At 52.7% G+C, this 16,050-nt stretch overlaps 1 protein-coding gene across 22 annotated transcripts in view; it reads left to right on the forward strand.

The window, feature by feature from the left end:
- The window catches only part of LOC103109307 (kinesin light chain 1), a 67,666-nt gene that overhangs the window by 9,494 nt on the left and 42,122 nt on the right, over positions 1 to 16,050 (forward strand). For 11 of the 22 annotated variants that reach the window (XR_009547236.1, XM_060181134.1, XM_060181140.1 and 8 more), the window contains exon 1: positions 14,917 to 15,131. Coding sequence is in view for 1 of the 22 variants with exons in the window: in XM_007518353.3 (XP_007518415.2) it covers positions 968 to 1,031; positions 3,799 to 3,889 (155 nt within the window). In the remaining 21 variants the exon portion in view is untranslated. Of the gene's footprint in view, positions 1 to 967; positions 1,032 to 3,798; positions 3,890 to 14,914; positions 15,132 to 16,050 lie in introns of those variants that run through there. The other 11 variants (XM_060181137.1, XM_060181139.1, XM_060181147.1 and 8 more) reach the window with 4 other exon arrangements.

Below are 16,050 nucleotides of genomic sequence, written 5' to 3' on the forward strand. Positions count from 1 at the left end.
AAGAAACCACTACACAAACCAAGAGACCCCTCACAGAATGGGAGATCTTTACATGCCATACATCAGACAAGAGTTTAATAACCAACATATATAAAGAGCTTGCCAGACTCAACAACAAGACAACAAATAACCCCATCCAAAAATGGGGAGAGGTCAACAAGGGCAACAAAGGGAATAAATAAATAAAATATTTAAAAAAAAAATGGGGAGAGGACATGGACAGAATATTCACCACAGAAGAGATCCAAAAGGCCAAGAAACACATGAAAAAATGCTCCAAGTCTCTGATTATCAGAGAAATGCAAATAAAGACAACAATGAGATACCACTTCACTCCTATGAGAATGTCATACATCAGAAAAAGTAACAGCAGCAAATGCTGGAGAGGGTGTGGGGTCAAAGGAACCCTCCTGCACTGCTGGTGGGAATGTCAATTGGTCCAACCTCTGTGGAGAACAGTCTGGAGAACTCTCAGAAGGCTAGAAATGGACCTACCCTATGACCCTGCAATTCCTCTCCTGGGGATATATCCTAGGGAACCCAACATATCCATCCAAGAAGATCTATGTACACAAATGTTCTTGGCAGCACAATTTGTAATAGCCAAAACCTGGAAGCAACCCAGGTGTCCAACAACAGACGAGTGGCTGAGCAAGTTGTGGTATATAGACAGTGTTTTATCTTTTGGGCCAAATAAGTCAAAATCCCCAAGAAGGAAGTGTTTTTGTTTTTTTTTTCTTTATCTTTATTTATTGGATGGAGATAGCCAAAAACCCAGAGGGAAGGGGATCATAGAGAGGAAGTAAGACAAGACACCTGCAACGCTGCTTCACCACTTGAAAAGCTTTCCCCCATCAGGTGGGGACAGGGGCCTCAAACCCAGGTCCTTGTGCATTGTAACGTGCAGTCAACCAGGTGCGCCACCACCTGGCCCTGAAGAGGGTTCTCACAGTTGTCTTCTTTTTAGGAAAAAGAAGAATTTATTCACTCAAGACTAAAAGCTAAAGGCCTGGGACTAAGAGCTGAATCAGGTCAGTCTGTTCTTATTCTACTGACATTTTTGTGTGAGTAACTACACTGAAGATGAAAAGAAACACTATTCAGGGGCCTGGGAAATGCCTAAATGAGTGTGGCGCTGCACTTGGAAGTCCCAAGTTTAATCCCACGTGCCCACATGATGCTAAGGGAAGTCGGGCAGTAGCGCAGCAGGTTAAGTGCAGGTGGCGCAGAGAGCAAGGACCGGCCTAAGGATCCCGGCTCGAGCCCCCGGCTCCCCACCTGCAGGGGAGTCACTTCACAGGCAGTGAAGCAGGTCTGCAGGTGTCTGTCTTTCTCTCCCCCTCTCTGCCTTCCCCTCCTCTCTTCATTTCTCTCTGTCCTATCTAACAGCAACAACATCAATAACAACAACAATAATTACAACAACAGTAAAAAACAAGGGCAACAAAAGGGAAAACAAATAAATTACTACAATAAATAAAGTATTTAAAAAAATCAATGTAAAGGAGGACAAGTTCTTTGGGCACTGGCAACTGAAACCCTCTTCTCACACCATCAGGATCGGAGGTCCTTCTAATGGACAGTCCTTTTCACTTCTGCCCCTCTCTCTCTCTGATTGTAGAGTTGTCCACGATTTCTCTCCCTGTCCTTCTTCCTGGAGTTCCTACCCTAGTCTCTGGTCCCACCTGCTCACAGGAACTGGAACTGGGGACTTTTGCTCTTGCTGTTGTTAAGATAGAATCAGAGAGAGAGAGAGAGAATAAAATGAAAGAGGCTACTGCATCAGAGCTTCTTCCGTGTAGTGGGGGCCAGGCTTAAGCCAGGGTCATGCACAGGGCAAAGCAGTGCACTGTCCAGGCGAGCTCTTTCATTGGCCCAGCGTCTGCTCCAGGCTCGCCCCTCAGCATTTCTCAGACCTGCCACCACTCCTTGGCTGTATTTACTCATTTGTTCATTTCTCACACCACAGACTTGAGAGTTTCCCCCGGTGCTGTGGCACTTCCGATGTGTTGCCGGGGTTCAGACCTGAACTGTGCTCATGTACTCTACCCTGTGGTTTCCTCAAAAGAAGTATTTTCTGATGTTCTTACTGAGGGAGAACAGCTCAGCAGTCCCAGCAAGGAGCTGGATGTAGCCTGCACTGGGGTCACAGAATGGAAGGTGTGCCCTCCACCTGCTGAGTACCCCGGGCCCTGGGCAGGGCCTGCTTAGGTCTCCACCTGGCTGCCTTCACTGCATGGCCCCCTGAGTGGTTCCTGGACCCCAGGTTGTTAAGGGGTCTGTTGACTTCTCATCAAGGACATAAGAGTTGCCGGGATGGGAGGCTCAGGTCAGAGTAGAGCTCAGACTTGGCCTGGGGGACCCCCGGAGCCTGAGGAGACTCTTCCTGTCCTCCTCTTGTTTGAACTCCCTCTGCCCACTGCTCCTCTGGCAGAGACAGGGTGGGCTGTGCTGAGTGATGAGCGCAGCTGGCTGCTGCCACGGAAACGCGTGGGGGCGGTGCCAGCCACAGAGGCCCCTGCAGACAAAGGCCTTGGAGCTGGTTCCGCACAGTGGGGTGGGGGACGGGGCGGGGCGAGCAGATGAAGGGTGGAGCTGGGAGGCGGATTGCTGAGTCTCCACACCTGACAGTGTGAGCTGGAACAGCCACTGGCCACCAGGGCCCGGAGCTCACTAGCTCAGCACTACGGATGTGCGGATGTGCGAGCTGAGGGTGTCACAGGTGACAGGGCCACAGTGTCTCAAGTGTTCTTTCGAGACAGCAGAGGTCGCTGTGTCTCCTTGCGGCCTGCCCATAGCAAAGCGAATGGGAGCTCTGAGCCTCCACAGTCCCAGCTTGTCACAGGCCAAGTCAGCCACAGTGGCCCTTCGATGTGCACGGACCACTGCAGCAGTGAAGAAAAGTCGCTGCCTTCATTTGACTGCAAGTGGGGCCAGGTGGTGGTGCACTTGTTTGAGCGCACATGTTACAGTGAGCAAGGATCCAGGTTCGAGCCCCCAGTCCCCACCTGCAGGGGGAAAGCTTTGTGAGTGGTGAATCAGTGTTGCAGGTGTCTCTGTCTCTCCCTATCACCCCCTTCCCTCTCGATTTCTGACTGTCTCCAATAAATAAATAAAGGTAATAAAAATTAAAAATAATAATAATTTGACTGCAAGTGCAGCAAGTGAAACTGTGCCTTCAGCTCTGCCGCTGCCCACATCAGACTTAAACCTCAGCCGTCAGCCAGGGAACATCTGCTGTTGAAATGAACAACTAGATCGCTGTATTTATGAGGCACCAGGCGCTGGTCCGTGGATGAGTGATGCTCCTTCAGAGAGAGAGAGACAGAGATGCACGTCATGCTGCCACGGCTGCCCCCAGGGCGTCGGGACCCCCGTGTGCTGGGTGGAGTGGAGCACAGGTTGTGCAGCCGCCCTGCCCAACGAGCTGTTTCTCTGACCCAGCCCGGCCTTCTCAGTCTCCCTGAGGTGGGCAGCAGGGGCAGTGGTGGCTACTGTGGACTGAGTCACTGGGAAGTGTCCTGCTGGCGTGACTCCATCACTCCCATTGCCCCCCCCCCCCTTCTGATAGCAGGGTTTGGGGGAGAGGACACCACAGCACTGCTTCACTGCTCGAGAAGCTGCCCTCGTGTGTTGCTCCCATGTGGTGTCCAGGGCTCGAACCCGGGTCCACTGGCACGGTAAAGTATGATCTGTGCCAGCTGAGCCGTCTCCCAGCCGCAGGACCCCCACATCACCTCTCGTGGTTGTGAATCCCTTCCTTTTAGTCTTTATGTCTGAACTGGAATTAATTTTCAGGTCAAAAAGCAACACTGAGTGCGGACGAAATGGCTGACTTTTACAAGGAATTTCTAAGTAAAAATTTTCAGAAGCACATGTATTATAACAGGTAGGTGTTTCTTGTAGGGCAGTCAGGCGGTGGCGCAGCAGGCTAAGCACAGGTGGCGCAAAGCGCAAGGACCGGCGTAAGGATCCTTGTTCGAGGCCCCGGCTCCCCACCTGCAGGGGAGTTGTTTCACAAGTGGTGAAGCAGGTCTGCAGGTGTCTGTCTTTCTCTCCCCCTCTCTCCTTTTCTCTCTGTCCTATCCAACAATGATGACATCAGTAACAACAGTAATAACTACAATAAATAAAACAAGAACAACAAAAGAGAAAATAAGTATAAAAAATTTTAAAATCCCTGGTAGTATTATTTTCTTATTTATTTATTTATTTATTTATTTATTTATTTAATTTATTTATTGCCCTCGTTTTATTGTTGTTGTGGTAATTGATGCCATTGTTGTTAGATAGGACAGAGAGAAATGGAGAGGAAGGGAAGACGGGAGAGAAAGACAGACACCTGCAGACCTGTTTCACCGCTTGTGAAGCGACTCCCCTGCAGGTGGGGAGCCAGGGGCTCGAACTGGGATCCTTAGGCCGGTGTTTGCACTTCGCGCCACCTGAGCTTAACCTGCTGCACTACTGCCCAACTCCTGGTAGTATTATTTTCTTACCTGAAGTTAACAACATTCTTGTTTACACTAAAGGTAGAAGATTTTTATGTCTGAGGTTCTGAAGTTCTAGGTTCAGTCACCACCATAAGCCAGAGCTGTGTAGTGCGCTGGTTAAAAAATTAAATTGAGGGAGTCGGGCGGTAGCGCAGCGGGTTAAACGCAGGTGGCGCAAAGTGCAAACACCGGCCTAAGGATCCCGGTTCGAGCCCCCAGCTCCACATCTGCAGGGGAGTCGCTTCACAGGCAGTGAAGCAGGTCTGCAGGTGTCTGTCTTTCTCTCCCCCTCTCTGTCTTCCCCTCCTCTCTCCATTTCTCTCTGTCCTGTCCAGCAACAACGACATCAATAATAACTACAACAATAAAACAGCAAGGGCAACAAAAGGGACTAAATAAAACATTTAAAAAAATTAAATTGAGAGAGCTCAGGGGTTGGGTGGTGGGTGGTGGGTGGTGGGTGGTGGCGCACACCTGCTACCATGCAGAAAGAACTGGGCCAAGCCTTTGGTCCCACCTACAGGGGCTGCAGGTGTGTCTCTGTCTCTCCCTTGCTGTCTCCCCTTCCTCTCCATTTCTCTTTGTCTCTATCCAATACATACATACCTACAGTAGACATTTACCACTGAGGGCTTTGAGTTCTTTGGGTGGGCAGGCCCCTAACTGGCACGCCCTGTACTGACACTATGGGTGGCTGTCATTCCGCTGAGGAGCCTGGGGCAGGAGCAGCCTTGGTGTCTGCCACTCCCGGAATCAGCAGTGCCGCCTGAACACCCCCCCCCCACACACACACACACCTCACACCTGCTTCCCCTGTGCGAAACAGATGCTTAGCTCACCTGCCTCCTCACAGGCGGTCAAATCAAGGTGCTAGTTGGTGGTGTGGGATCTGGCTTTTCCTTACCGTAAGGCCTTAGCCTGCTGCGCTGGCCCTGCCTTCCTCGGGAAGCCTTTCTCGTTTACTGAGGGCACTGCTCCCTCTGTTGGCCTCACTTCTGTGGAGAGGCCGGCTGTCAGCCTGCAGAGCCCTAGCGTCTCCCTCTCACTCGGCTCTCCTCCTCCCTTCATCCCAGTCCAGTTTGATGTGGAAGCCACCCGCTCGCTCATTGGTCCCGGCTGTGCCAGCCGTGCTCTGCGGGCCTGGCGTGTTCCGTAGAGCAGTTGCGGCCTTCCTTGCCCGTGACTGAGTTCATTCCCAATTTGTGCAAGAAGTTGTGGGCTCATCTCTCGAGGCAGATCACAAAACACAGCTCGCTTAGAAAATCAGGGCGTGGAGACTGGCCTTGGCGCTCGTGTTGAATGGGCTGCTTTCTCTGGATACCTCGGTCCTGTGCTTCCCGTGCAAGCCACGTTCCCGCAGAGCCTGCCAGATTCGATTTGCCGAGTGTTCACGCCCCAGCGCTCAACTTAGTTCTTGTCTCCCCAAGAATGCCATGGGACTCGGGGGGCTCTGGCTTCTAACAGAAGTTTGAAGTTTTCTAGCAAAAATGAGAGAAGGCTTGCAAAAGCGCCCCGGGAACAGGGTGGAGTGAGGTTGGGTGTACCGACTGAAAGCCGGAGGCTATTGGGTGGACTTGGTATTAACAGATAGTTTGTGTGATGAGAGCAGAGCAGGGGAGAGCAGGAGGTGGCGCAGACCTGGGAGCTCCTGGGGGTGGAGGGCTGGCTCGCTGCTGGGACCGTCACCCATGTTGTCCTGTTCCTCTGCAGAGACTGGTACAAGCGCAATTTTGCCATCACCTTCTTCATGGGGAAAGTGGCTCTGGAAAGGATATGGAACAAGCTTCGACCTAAGCCAAGGAAGACCGGCAACTAGGAGTGTCTTCTCCGCCTCCCTTCCATGGTGCCGAGACCAGAATGTGGCCAGGCCCCAGGGCTCAAATCTGTGATACCCGAGACCCATCCCTCAAGGGGCCCTTGGTAGCATGTCAGTGCAGTGGCCCTGTGACTGTCCTGAGCAGATTCCAAGCTGGCTCTTGGCCATGGAGTGACACTGAAAGGGGCCCAAGCACTGTGTCTCCATTTATTACGCCACCTTGAAACAAAGCAATATAAAGTATGAAGGTTTTGGCTGGGGAGACAGCATAATGGTTCTGCAAAAGACTTTCATGCCTGAGGCTCTAAACTCCCAGGTTCAGTCCCCAGCACCATCAGAAGCCAGAGATGAGCAGTGCCCCTAGCACCATCAGAAGCCAGAGATGAGTAGTGCTCTGGTCTTTGTATCTCTCTCATTAAAATAAAATATTGGGGCCGGGTGGTGGCGCACCCAGTTGAGTGCACATGTTACAATGTGCAAGGACCCAGGTTTGAGCCCCTGGTCCGCACCTGCAGGGGGAAAGCTTTGCAAGTGGTGAAGCAGGGCTGCAGGTGTCTGTCTCTCTCTCTCCCACCCCCATCCCTCTTGATTTACGACTGTCTCTATCCAATAAATAAAGATAATAAAAAAATGTAAAAGAAGGTTAAAATAAAATGTTTAAATAATGAAGTTTTGCGGCCTGGGAGGTGATGCAATGGGTATAAAATACTATGCTTTCAGGCATGAGGTCTTGAGTTTGATTCCTAGTGAGGCTCTGGTTCCCTCATAAATACATCTTAAATAATCACACCCGGACTCACTGGTGGGATGACCTAGGGGCTGCCTGCACTGCCTCACGGGAGCAGTGAGTGGGTTTAGTGGGAGGCACTGGGTCCGAGCCTGGATGCACTGAGGGCCAGCACAGCTCCTGAAAGCAGAGGGCCCTGGTGGAGAATTATCTTAACCTCCTCCAGGGTGATAAAGCCACACTTCTCAGCCTTTGCCTCTGCAGTGTGAATCATGTGCGTGAATCATGTTCGTCTTTTTAAAAATCATTTAGTTTCCCTTTTGTTGCCCTTGCTTTTTATTGTTGTTATTGATGTCGTCATTGTTAGATAGGACAGAGAGAAATGGAGAGAGGAGGGGAAGACGGGGCAAAAAAGACAGACACCTGCAGGCCTGCTTCACCGCCTGCTATGTCCCTCTTTCCATCTCTCTGTGAGGGAGACCAGAGTACCTCTTCCCCCAGCATGTATGGTCTCAGGGACCGAACGTGGCACGCAGGCCCTAGACTCTGCTGCTGAAATCACTCTCCAGCCCGTGGCCCTTTTGTTCTAATTCATTTACTTATTACCAGAGCGCTGCTCAGCTCTGGTTTGTGGCGGTGCAGGGGACTGAACCTGGGACTTTGGAGCCTTGAGCATGAGAGTCTCTTTGCATAACCATTATGGTATCTACCCATGTCCACCCACATGCTTCTTTTAAAATGACGTAATTTGGGAGTTGGGCGATAGTGCAGTAGATTAAGTTCACAGCACGTGGCGCAAAGCGCAAGGACCAGAGTAAGGATCCCGGTTTGAGCCCCCGGCTCCCCACCTGCAGGGGAGTCGCTTCACAGGCGGTGAAGCAGGTCTGCAGGTGTTTGTCTTTCTCTCCCCCTCCGTCTTCCCCTCCTCTCTCCATTTCTCTCTGTCCTATCCAACAATGACAACATCATCAACAACAATAAATAAATAACCTGGTAGCGAAGCAGGCTAAGTGAACCTGGCATGAAGCACAAGGACCGGTCTAAAGATTCCAGTTCGAGTCCCCAGCTCCCCACCTGCAGGGGAGTCACTTCACAGGTAGTGAAGCAGGTCTGCAGGTGTCTCTCTTTCTCTCCCCCTCTCTGTCTTCCCCTCCTCTCTCCATTTCTCTGTCCTAACGACGACATCAACAACTACAACAATAATAAAAACAAGGGCAACAAAAGGGAAAATAAATAATATAATAAAACAATAACCTAGTTTGAGTTCGTCTGGAGATGCCCCTGGCTGAGTGCACAGACCACTATGCATAAGGACCCTGGTCCCCATCTGCAGAGGGAGGCTTCAGGAGCAGTGAAGCAGGTCTGCAGGTATGTTTCTTCCTCTTTCTCCCAGGGGGTTCAACCCCCTGCACCACCACAAACCAGAGCTGAACAGTGCTCTGGTAAAGAAATAGAAAAATAATAAAATGAAAAATATAAACATAATGGTCCGGGAGGTGGCTCAGTGTGAGATAAAGTGTTGGGACTCTTACGCATCAGGTCTTGAGTCTGATCCCCAGCAGCACTTGTACCACAGTGATGTCTGGTTCTTTATCTCTCCCTCTCATTAAAAAATAAGTAAATATGTATATATTAATGTATAGTACATGAATTTATTTGCATATATGTTATATTAATGTGGTATAGTACATGAACTTATTTGCATATATGTTATATTAATGTGGTATAGTACATGAACTTATTTGTATATATGTTATATTAATGTGGTATAGTACATGAACTTATTTGCATATATGTTATATTAATGTGGTATAGTACATGCACTCATCTGCTTATATTGAACCATTCCTACAACTATAGGATGATCTCATTTGTTCTTATGTTGTTGGGTTCTATTTGCCGATTTTTTTTTGAGGATTTCTACAGAGATGCCACTCTGATGTGGCTAGGGAGTGGGATTGCCATTTTTGCATTGTCATTTCCTGTTTTTTCTTGGGGGGGTGGGTGTCAGAATGACCCTGGTCTTGTGGAATATGTCTGGGAGTGACTCCTTCCATATTGGGGGTAGTTGAGCAGGACGGGTGTTATTTCTTCTTTGAAAGTGTAGAATTCATTAGCGAAGACATCTGAACCTGGGCCTTTGTTCTTGGGAAGACCTGATTATTGACTTGATTTTTTAAAAATCATTTATTTATTTATGCATGAGAAAGACAGGTGGAGAGAGAGAAAGAACCAGACATCACCCTGGTACATGTGCTGCCAGGGGTTGAACTCAAGACCTCATGGTTGAGAATCCAATGCTTTAGCCACTGCACCACCTCCTGGACCACTGCTGATTTGGTTTTTAAACTATTTACTCCTGGATTAGTCTTTTTTTTTTTCTAAACATCTTTTTATTTAACTTATTATTGGATAAGGACGGGGAGATAGAGAGGGAAAGTGACAGACACCTGCAGCCCTACTTCACCACTCGTGATGCTTCACTTGTGATGCTTTTCCTCTGCTATATTTTAATGATTATTATTTTTTAATTTTACTATTTTAGTTACATATTTAAAAAATTTAAAAATATTTATTCCCTTTTTTTGCCCTTTTAAAAAAATATTATTGTAGTTATTATTGTTGTTGTTATCGATGTCATTATTGGATAGGATAGAGAAAAATGGAGAGAGGGAGGGGAAGACGGGGAGAGAAAGACAGACACCTGCAGACCTGCTTCACCACCTGTGAAGCGACTGTGCTTTACTGCCTGTGAAGAAATTCCCCTGCAGTTGGGGACTGGGGGGGCTCGAACTAGGATCCTTCCGCCCGTCCTTGCACCACCTGCACTTGACCCACTGTGTTACCACCCAACTCCCCCGCCATATATATATTATTTATTCCCTTTTGTTGCCCTTGTTGTTTTATTGTTGTAGTTATGACTGATGTCGTTGTTGGATAGGACAGAGAGAAGTGGAGAGAGGAGGGGGAGAGAAAGAAAGACACCTGCAGACCTGCTTCACTGCCTGTGAAGCGACTCCCCTGCAGGTGGGGAGCCGGGGGCTCGAACCGGGATCCTTATGCCGGTCCTTGCGCTTCGCGCCATGTGCGCTTAACCCGCTGGATTGCGAAGCACGTCCCCTGAGGAGAAAGGTCCTGCTGGACATGGTCCTGTGGCGCTGTGCAGCTCAGCCCTCTGGACCCTCGGCCATGCCCCCCCCCCAAGGCAGAGCAGCCTGGTGGGTGACAGGCACTGTGGGCGGGTGGGGTAGCTACTCTCTGTCCTCCCTCGCGCAGAGCAGGAGCATGAGGCTTCAGCCTGTCTCAGCTGCTCTGTGCTCCACCCGATTTAAAGTTAATCTCTCTCTCTCTCTCTCTCTCTTTTTTTTTTCCTCCAGGGTTATTGCTGGATTCTGTGCCTGCACCATGAATCCAGGGCTCCTGGAGGCCATTTTTCCCCCCTTTTTGTTGTCCTTGTTGTAGCCTCACTGTGGTTATTATTATTGCCATTGTTGATGTTGTTTGTTGTTGGATAGGACAGAGAGAAATGGAGAGAGAAGGGGAAGACAGAGGGGGAGAGAAAGGGAGTCGGGCTGTAGCACAGCAGGTTGCGTGCACGTGGCGCAAAGCACAAGGACTGGCATAAGGATCCCGGTTCGAACCCCGGCTCCCCACCTGCAGGGGAGTCGCTTCACAGGCGGTGAAGCAGGTCTGCAGGTGTCTGTCTTTCTCTCCCCCTCTCTGTCTTCCCCTCCTCTCTCCATTTCTCTATGTCCTACCCAACAACGACGACGACAACAACAATAATAACTACAACAATAAAACAACAAGGGCAACAAAAGGGAATAAATAAATAAAATAAATATTTAAAAAAAAAAAAGAAGGGGAGAGAAAGACACCTGCAGACCTGCTTCACCGCCTGTGAAGCGACTCCCCTGCAGGTGAGGAGCCAGGGGCTGGAACCGGGATCCTTACAGGAGTCTCTGCGCTTTGCACCACATGCACTTAACCCACTGCACCACCGCCCGACCCCCAGTTAATTTCTTTTTAGGAGGGGGAGAGAGCAGTGTGGCATTCTGGAACAAGCAGTGCTGGGAATAAGCCCGAGGCCACAGGTCTGCTAGTCCAGTGCTGTGCTGCTCAGCTACTTCCTGAGCCCTGTTGAAGGGATTTTGTGTTGCTCTGACCGCGTTTAGTCAGGATCCACCTCAGATTTCTCCAGCTGGGTCCTCTAGTTACTGTCTGCCTGGCTTAGTTTCCCCCCGGGGGGTGGGAAGGTGCCCTGTGGCTCACAGGCCTGTGAGTCCTCATTTTGAAGTTTCTGCAGCTCATGCCAGTGTCCACTGCGCAGCACTGCAGCATCAGCCACCCCCAGAGATTCCTGATACCTGCTCTGAAAGTGGGGGGCGGGGAGGGGGTCTTAGCCCACAGGGGGCCCTGAGGTGCGTGGATGGCAGACCAGCCTCCCCTGTGGCCAGCGGGTGGCCAAGGTCTGTGGGAAGACCAAGTGTGGGCTGGTCTCCAGGGGCTGTGCCCTTCCTGGCCCCTAACTGCCTGTGATCCTGACCCCGTTAGCAGAGAGGGAGGTTCCAGGGTGACAAGCAGGAGGCCAGGCCACGCTGGAGGACCAGACTGCAGTGACACTTCCAAGCGAGGGCTCAACCCTGCCCACACCTGTCCCCCATTTCCAGCCTCCCCTAAGGGTTTCTGCTTGGGTCCATTTTTGGGGGTGACCCCTGGGAGTCCCCATCATCAGATCTAACTTGGAGCTAACCTGAGCCTGCGTGGGAGGCTAAGTAAGGCTCATGTCTGCCGCATCAGCAGCTTTGGGAAGGAATTGATAGCACAGCTTTCAGAGGCCGCCCTGGAAGGAAGCCAGTCCCACTCCCCAGCTCCATGGCATCTCCCCCCCCCCCCCGCCCCGCAAGCGACAGGGGCAGGGGCAGGGGCAGGGGTGGGAGAGAGGAGCAGGACCCGCTCTAAGCTGTAGTTGTCTGGAATCCTAGCTGTTCTCTCCGTTTCTGCTTAGGCTTGCTGTTTCTCAGAGTGGGTTCTGGTGCTCACTCAGCAAGCTGGTGCAGCTGTTTCTTTCTTTTTATTTTAAAGATTGTATTTATTTATTAATGAGAAAGACAGGAGAGAGAGAAAGAACCAGACATCACTCCAGTACATGTGCTGCCGGGGATTGAACTCAGGACCCCATACTTGAGAGTCCAGTGCCATAGCCACTGCGCCACCTCCTGGACCACAGTGCAGATGTTCCTATGCCTGTGGCCAGCCGAGCCTCCCAGGTGGTGAGGCCACGATACAGACCCAGGGTGCTGGCAGCTTAACGAAGAGCGTAGCACCTGGTGGGAGGCCTCATGGATGACAGAACAGCGCTCTCTGATGCCTTTTTTTTTTTTTTTACCAGCACACTGCTCAGCTCTGTTTTATGGTGGTGTGGGAGAGTTGAACCTGGGATTTATGCCTCAGGCATAAGAGTCTCTCTGCATAACCATTATGCTTTCTACCCCCTCCTGATGCCTTATTCTGAAACCTTATTCTATATTGAGGGGCAGGGAAGGAAGAGAACCGGAGTGTCACTCCGGCACAGGCACAAGTGATGCTGGAGCTAGAACTAGGACCTCATGCTTGCAAGTCTAGGACTGTAGTCACTATGGCACTTTTTTTTTTTTTTAAATTTTTTAAAATTATTTATTTATTGGATAGAGTCAGAAATCGAGAGGGAAGGGGAGGATAGAGAGGGTGAAAGACAGAGAGACACCTACAATAGTGCTTCACCACTTGCAAAGTTTTCCCCCTGCAGGTGGAGGCTAGGGGTCGAACCTAGGTCCTTGTGCACTGTAACATGTGCACTCAACCAGGTGCGCCACCGCCCAGCCCCACTATGCCACTTTCTAGGCCACTTTTTTTTTTTTTAAAGGTAGAAACCTTTTTTTTTTTAGATTTTATTTATTCATGAGAAAGAAGAGAAAGAACCAGACATCACTCTGATACATGTGCTGCCGCCGGGGATTGAACTCAGGACTTCACACTTGATAATCCAATGCTTTATCCACTGCACCACCACCCAGACCCCCTTTTTTTTTTTATCTTCAAAGAATGAAAAAGTCACATGATCTAGGAGGTGGTGCAGTGACTAGAGCTTTTGACTTAAAGTATATGAGGTCCGCTCCACCCCCTGCCAAAAAAATGTCCCTAGTACTGCGTGTGCAAGAGTGGCACACCTGGTTGAGCGCAAATTATAGTGCTCAAGGACCCAGGTTCAGGCCCCCAGTTCCTACCTGCAGGGAGAAAGCTTCACAAGTGGTGAAGCAGTGCTGCAGGTGTCTCTGTCTCTCACCCTCTCTATCCCTCCCGTCCCTCTCGATTTCTGACTCTCTATTCAATAAATAAATAAATATAATTAAAAAAAAGTTTTAAAAGATAATAAAATATTGTGGTCCGCGAGGTGGCTCAGTGATAAAGCTTCGGACTCTCAAGCATGAGGTCCTGAGTTCGATCCCCGGTAGCACATGTGCCAGAGTGATGTCTGGTTCTTTCTCTCTCCTCCTATCTTTCTCATAAATAAATAAAAAATCTTAAAAAAAAAAAAGATAATAAAATATTTAAAGAGTGAACTGAGCCCCTCCCTCCCCAGATGGTGGGAGGAGCCAGCCGCGCAGAGTTCTGGGGAGATGAGTCTGCATTCTGGGGAGAGTAGGTGCCAATCTCAGCATCCTGCCCCCCCCTTCCTACTGGACACACTGCCGGGCACCCTCTCACTGTAGCATCACAGTCCCCGATTCACACTTACTCCAGTGCACCCCCACTCTAGAGTGAACCCCTATGCTCGGGTGCACTCCCCTTCACTCCACATCCACCACCACCAGGGCAGTGAGTAGAGTCAGTCTTCCTCAAGGCTCTCACCCTGAGACTCAGCACTGCCAGGGCCCAGCAGGGACTGCGGCAGGGGCCAGTGTCAGGTCAACACCCTGTCTAGGCCTCCGGACAGTACGCACGACTCCACGACTCCTGGGCCAACTACATATATATATATATATATATATATATATATATATATATATATATATATATATATATATATATATATATATATATATATATATATAATGTATTCATTAGAGAGAGAGAGAATCAGAACATTCTGGGGCTAGCACAATAGCTCACTTGGAAACTTTGCTGCTTTGCCACCCACAAAACCCAGGCCCCTCACCACACTGAAAGAAGCTTTAGTTATTGTCTGTCTCAAAAAAAAAATTGGGAGTCGGGCGGTAGCGCAGTGGGTTAAGTGCAGGTGGCACAAAGCACAAGGACCAGCCTAAGGATCCCGGTTTGAGCCCCGGCTCCCCACCTGCGGGGGGGGGGGTCGCTTCACAAGCGGTTGAAGCAGGTTTGCAGGTGCCTATCTGTCTCTCTTTCCCCCTGTCGCTGCTGGGAAGAGGGGCTGCCGCCCACCGTGAGGGCTCTGGACGGGACGGGACGGGACGGGACGGGACGGGTCGGGACGGGTCGGGACGGGAGGGGGTGAGGCCCTGGGGGCTGGTCGGCGGCCCGGAAGCCGTGCCCTGCGCACTGAGTCAGCAGCGACTCGGGGCCGGCTGCTGAGTCAGGCCGCAGGAGGGCCCCCACCCCGGGGTGCTGCCCTGCAGGGGGTGTCCGGTGACCTCTCCCCTGGGCCCGCCCACTGTCCCCGCAAGACGCCGCTGGGGCGAGGTCTTCGCCGGGAAAACCCCGGGGCGCTGATTCTGGCGTCCAGGGGCCGGGTAGCGCGGATCCGGACTGAGAGTTTCAGGCCCGGGGGAGCCCGCGTCCCGCCCTGGTTGGACGCGGCGCCTGCAGGACCCCCGGCGCAGCAGCCGAGCCGGAGGCCCCGCCCCTCCGCTGGCCCCGCCCCGCCCTGGTGACGTCACGCGCGGGGCCTTGTGGGCCGGGGGAGGAACGCGAAGCGCCATCTTCCGCGGCGGCGCTGACGGGCGGCGGCTGCGAGCGGAGCGCGGGGACAGCGGGCGGCCGGGCGTGCTGCGGGGCGCCCGGCTCGTGAGGCGGCGCGAGCCCTGAGGCGGCGGCCCTCTCCGCGGCCCGGCCCGGCGGCTGACAGCGGCCCAGCAGCACGGTGAGTGGGCGCCCGCGGCCCGGCCCCCCGCCGCCGCCCTCGCCTTCCGGGAGCTCCCCGGGTGCCCGCTCCCCGTCCCCGTCCCCGTCCCCGTCCCCGTCCCCGGGTCCCGCCCGGTGCTCAGGCTCCGTCCGGGTCCGCTCCCCGTCCCCGGGCCCCTCCCGGTGCTCGGCCCCGCGTCCTCCTCCCTGTCCGCCTTCCTGGCGGGTCTCTGCCGGTGCTCGGTGCTCACCCGGGCCCGCTTGTCACCCCGGCCTCTGTGGGTGCTCAGTCCGCGCCCAGTGCTCAGTCTCCATCCGGCCCCGCTCCCGGTGCTCGGCCATCGCCGGCCCCGCGCCCTCATCCGGCCGCCCGCCCCGCGCCCCGCGCCCCCGCGCCCCCGCAGGCCGGGTCCTCGGGGCCCGCGGTGCCCACGCTCCGGGCGCAGCTGCTGCGGGAGGGAGGCGGCGGCCGGCTTTGTCCGCGGCTTCGTCCCGCCCGCCCCGCCCTCTGCCGGGCACCGCCCTGCTGAGCGCCCGGCTGCCCCTGACGCCCCGCCGGCCGGCGGCTGGTCTCAAGCCCGTGGGCCGGCCCGTGGGCTTAGGGCCGCTGCTCACGGTCGGTCCTGACGGTCGGGGCTGCGCCAGCTGCGGAAATGTCTCCGGGGGCAAGAGCCCGAGCTGCCGGGAGGCAGGTGGCCGGTTCTTTGATGTCCGGTGGCGGTGCCGTGACTGTGCTCGGGACCCGCCAGGGTTGCGCCAGGGCGGCGGCGAGGAGTGTCTCTCTCCCTGTCTCCGTCCCTCCCTCCGTCTGTCTGTCTTGTCTGTCTATCCCTCTCGCTGTGGCCCTCTTGCAGCGACTGGGGACTAGCTTTAGACCGGGGCCAGAGACTCACCCCGTGTTCTGTTTGCGATAGTCAACACCAGGCAGGGTTCAGGCT

Source organism: Erinaceus europaeus, chromosome 22 (assembly GCF_950295315.1).
Source record: "Erinaceus europaeus chromosome 22, mEriEur2.1, whole genome shotgun sequence".
Taxonomy (NCBI): domain Eukaryota; kingdom Metazoa; phylum Chordata; class Mammalia; order Eulipotyphla; family Erinaceidae; genus Erinaceus; species Erinaceus europaeus.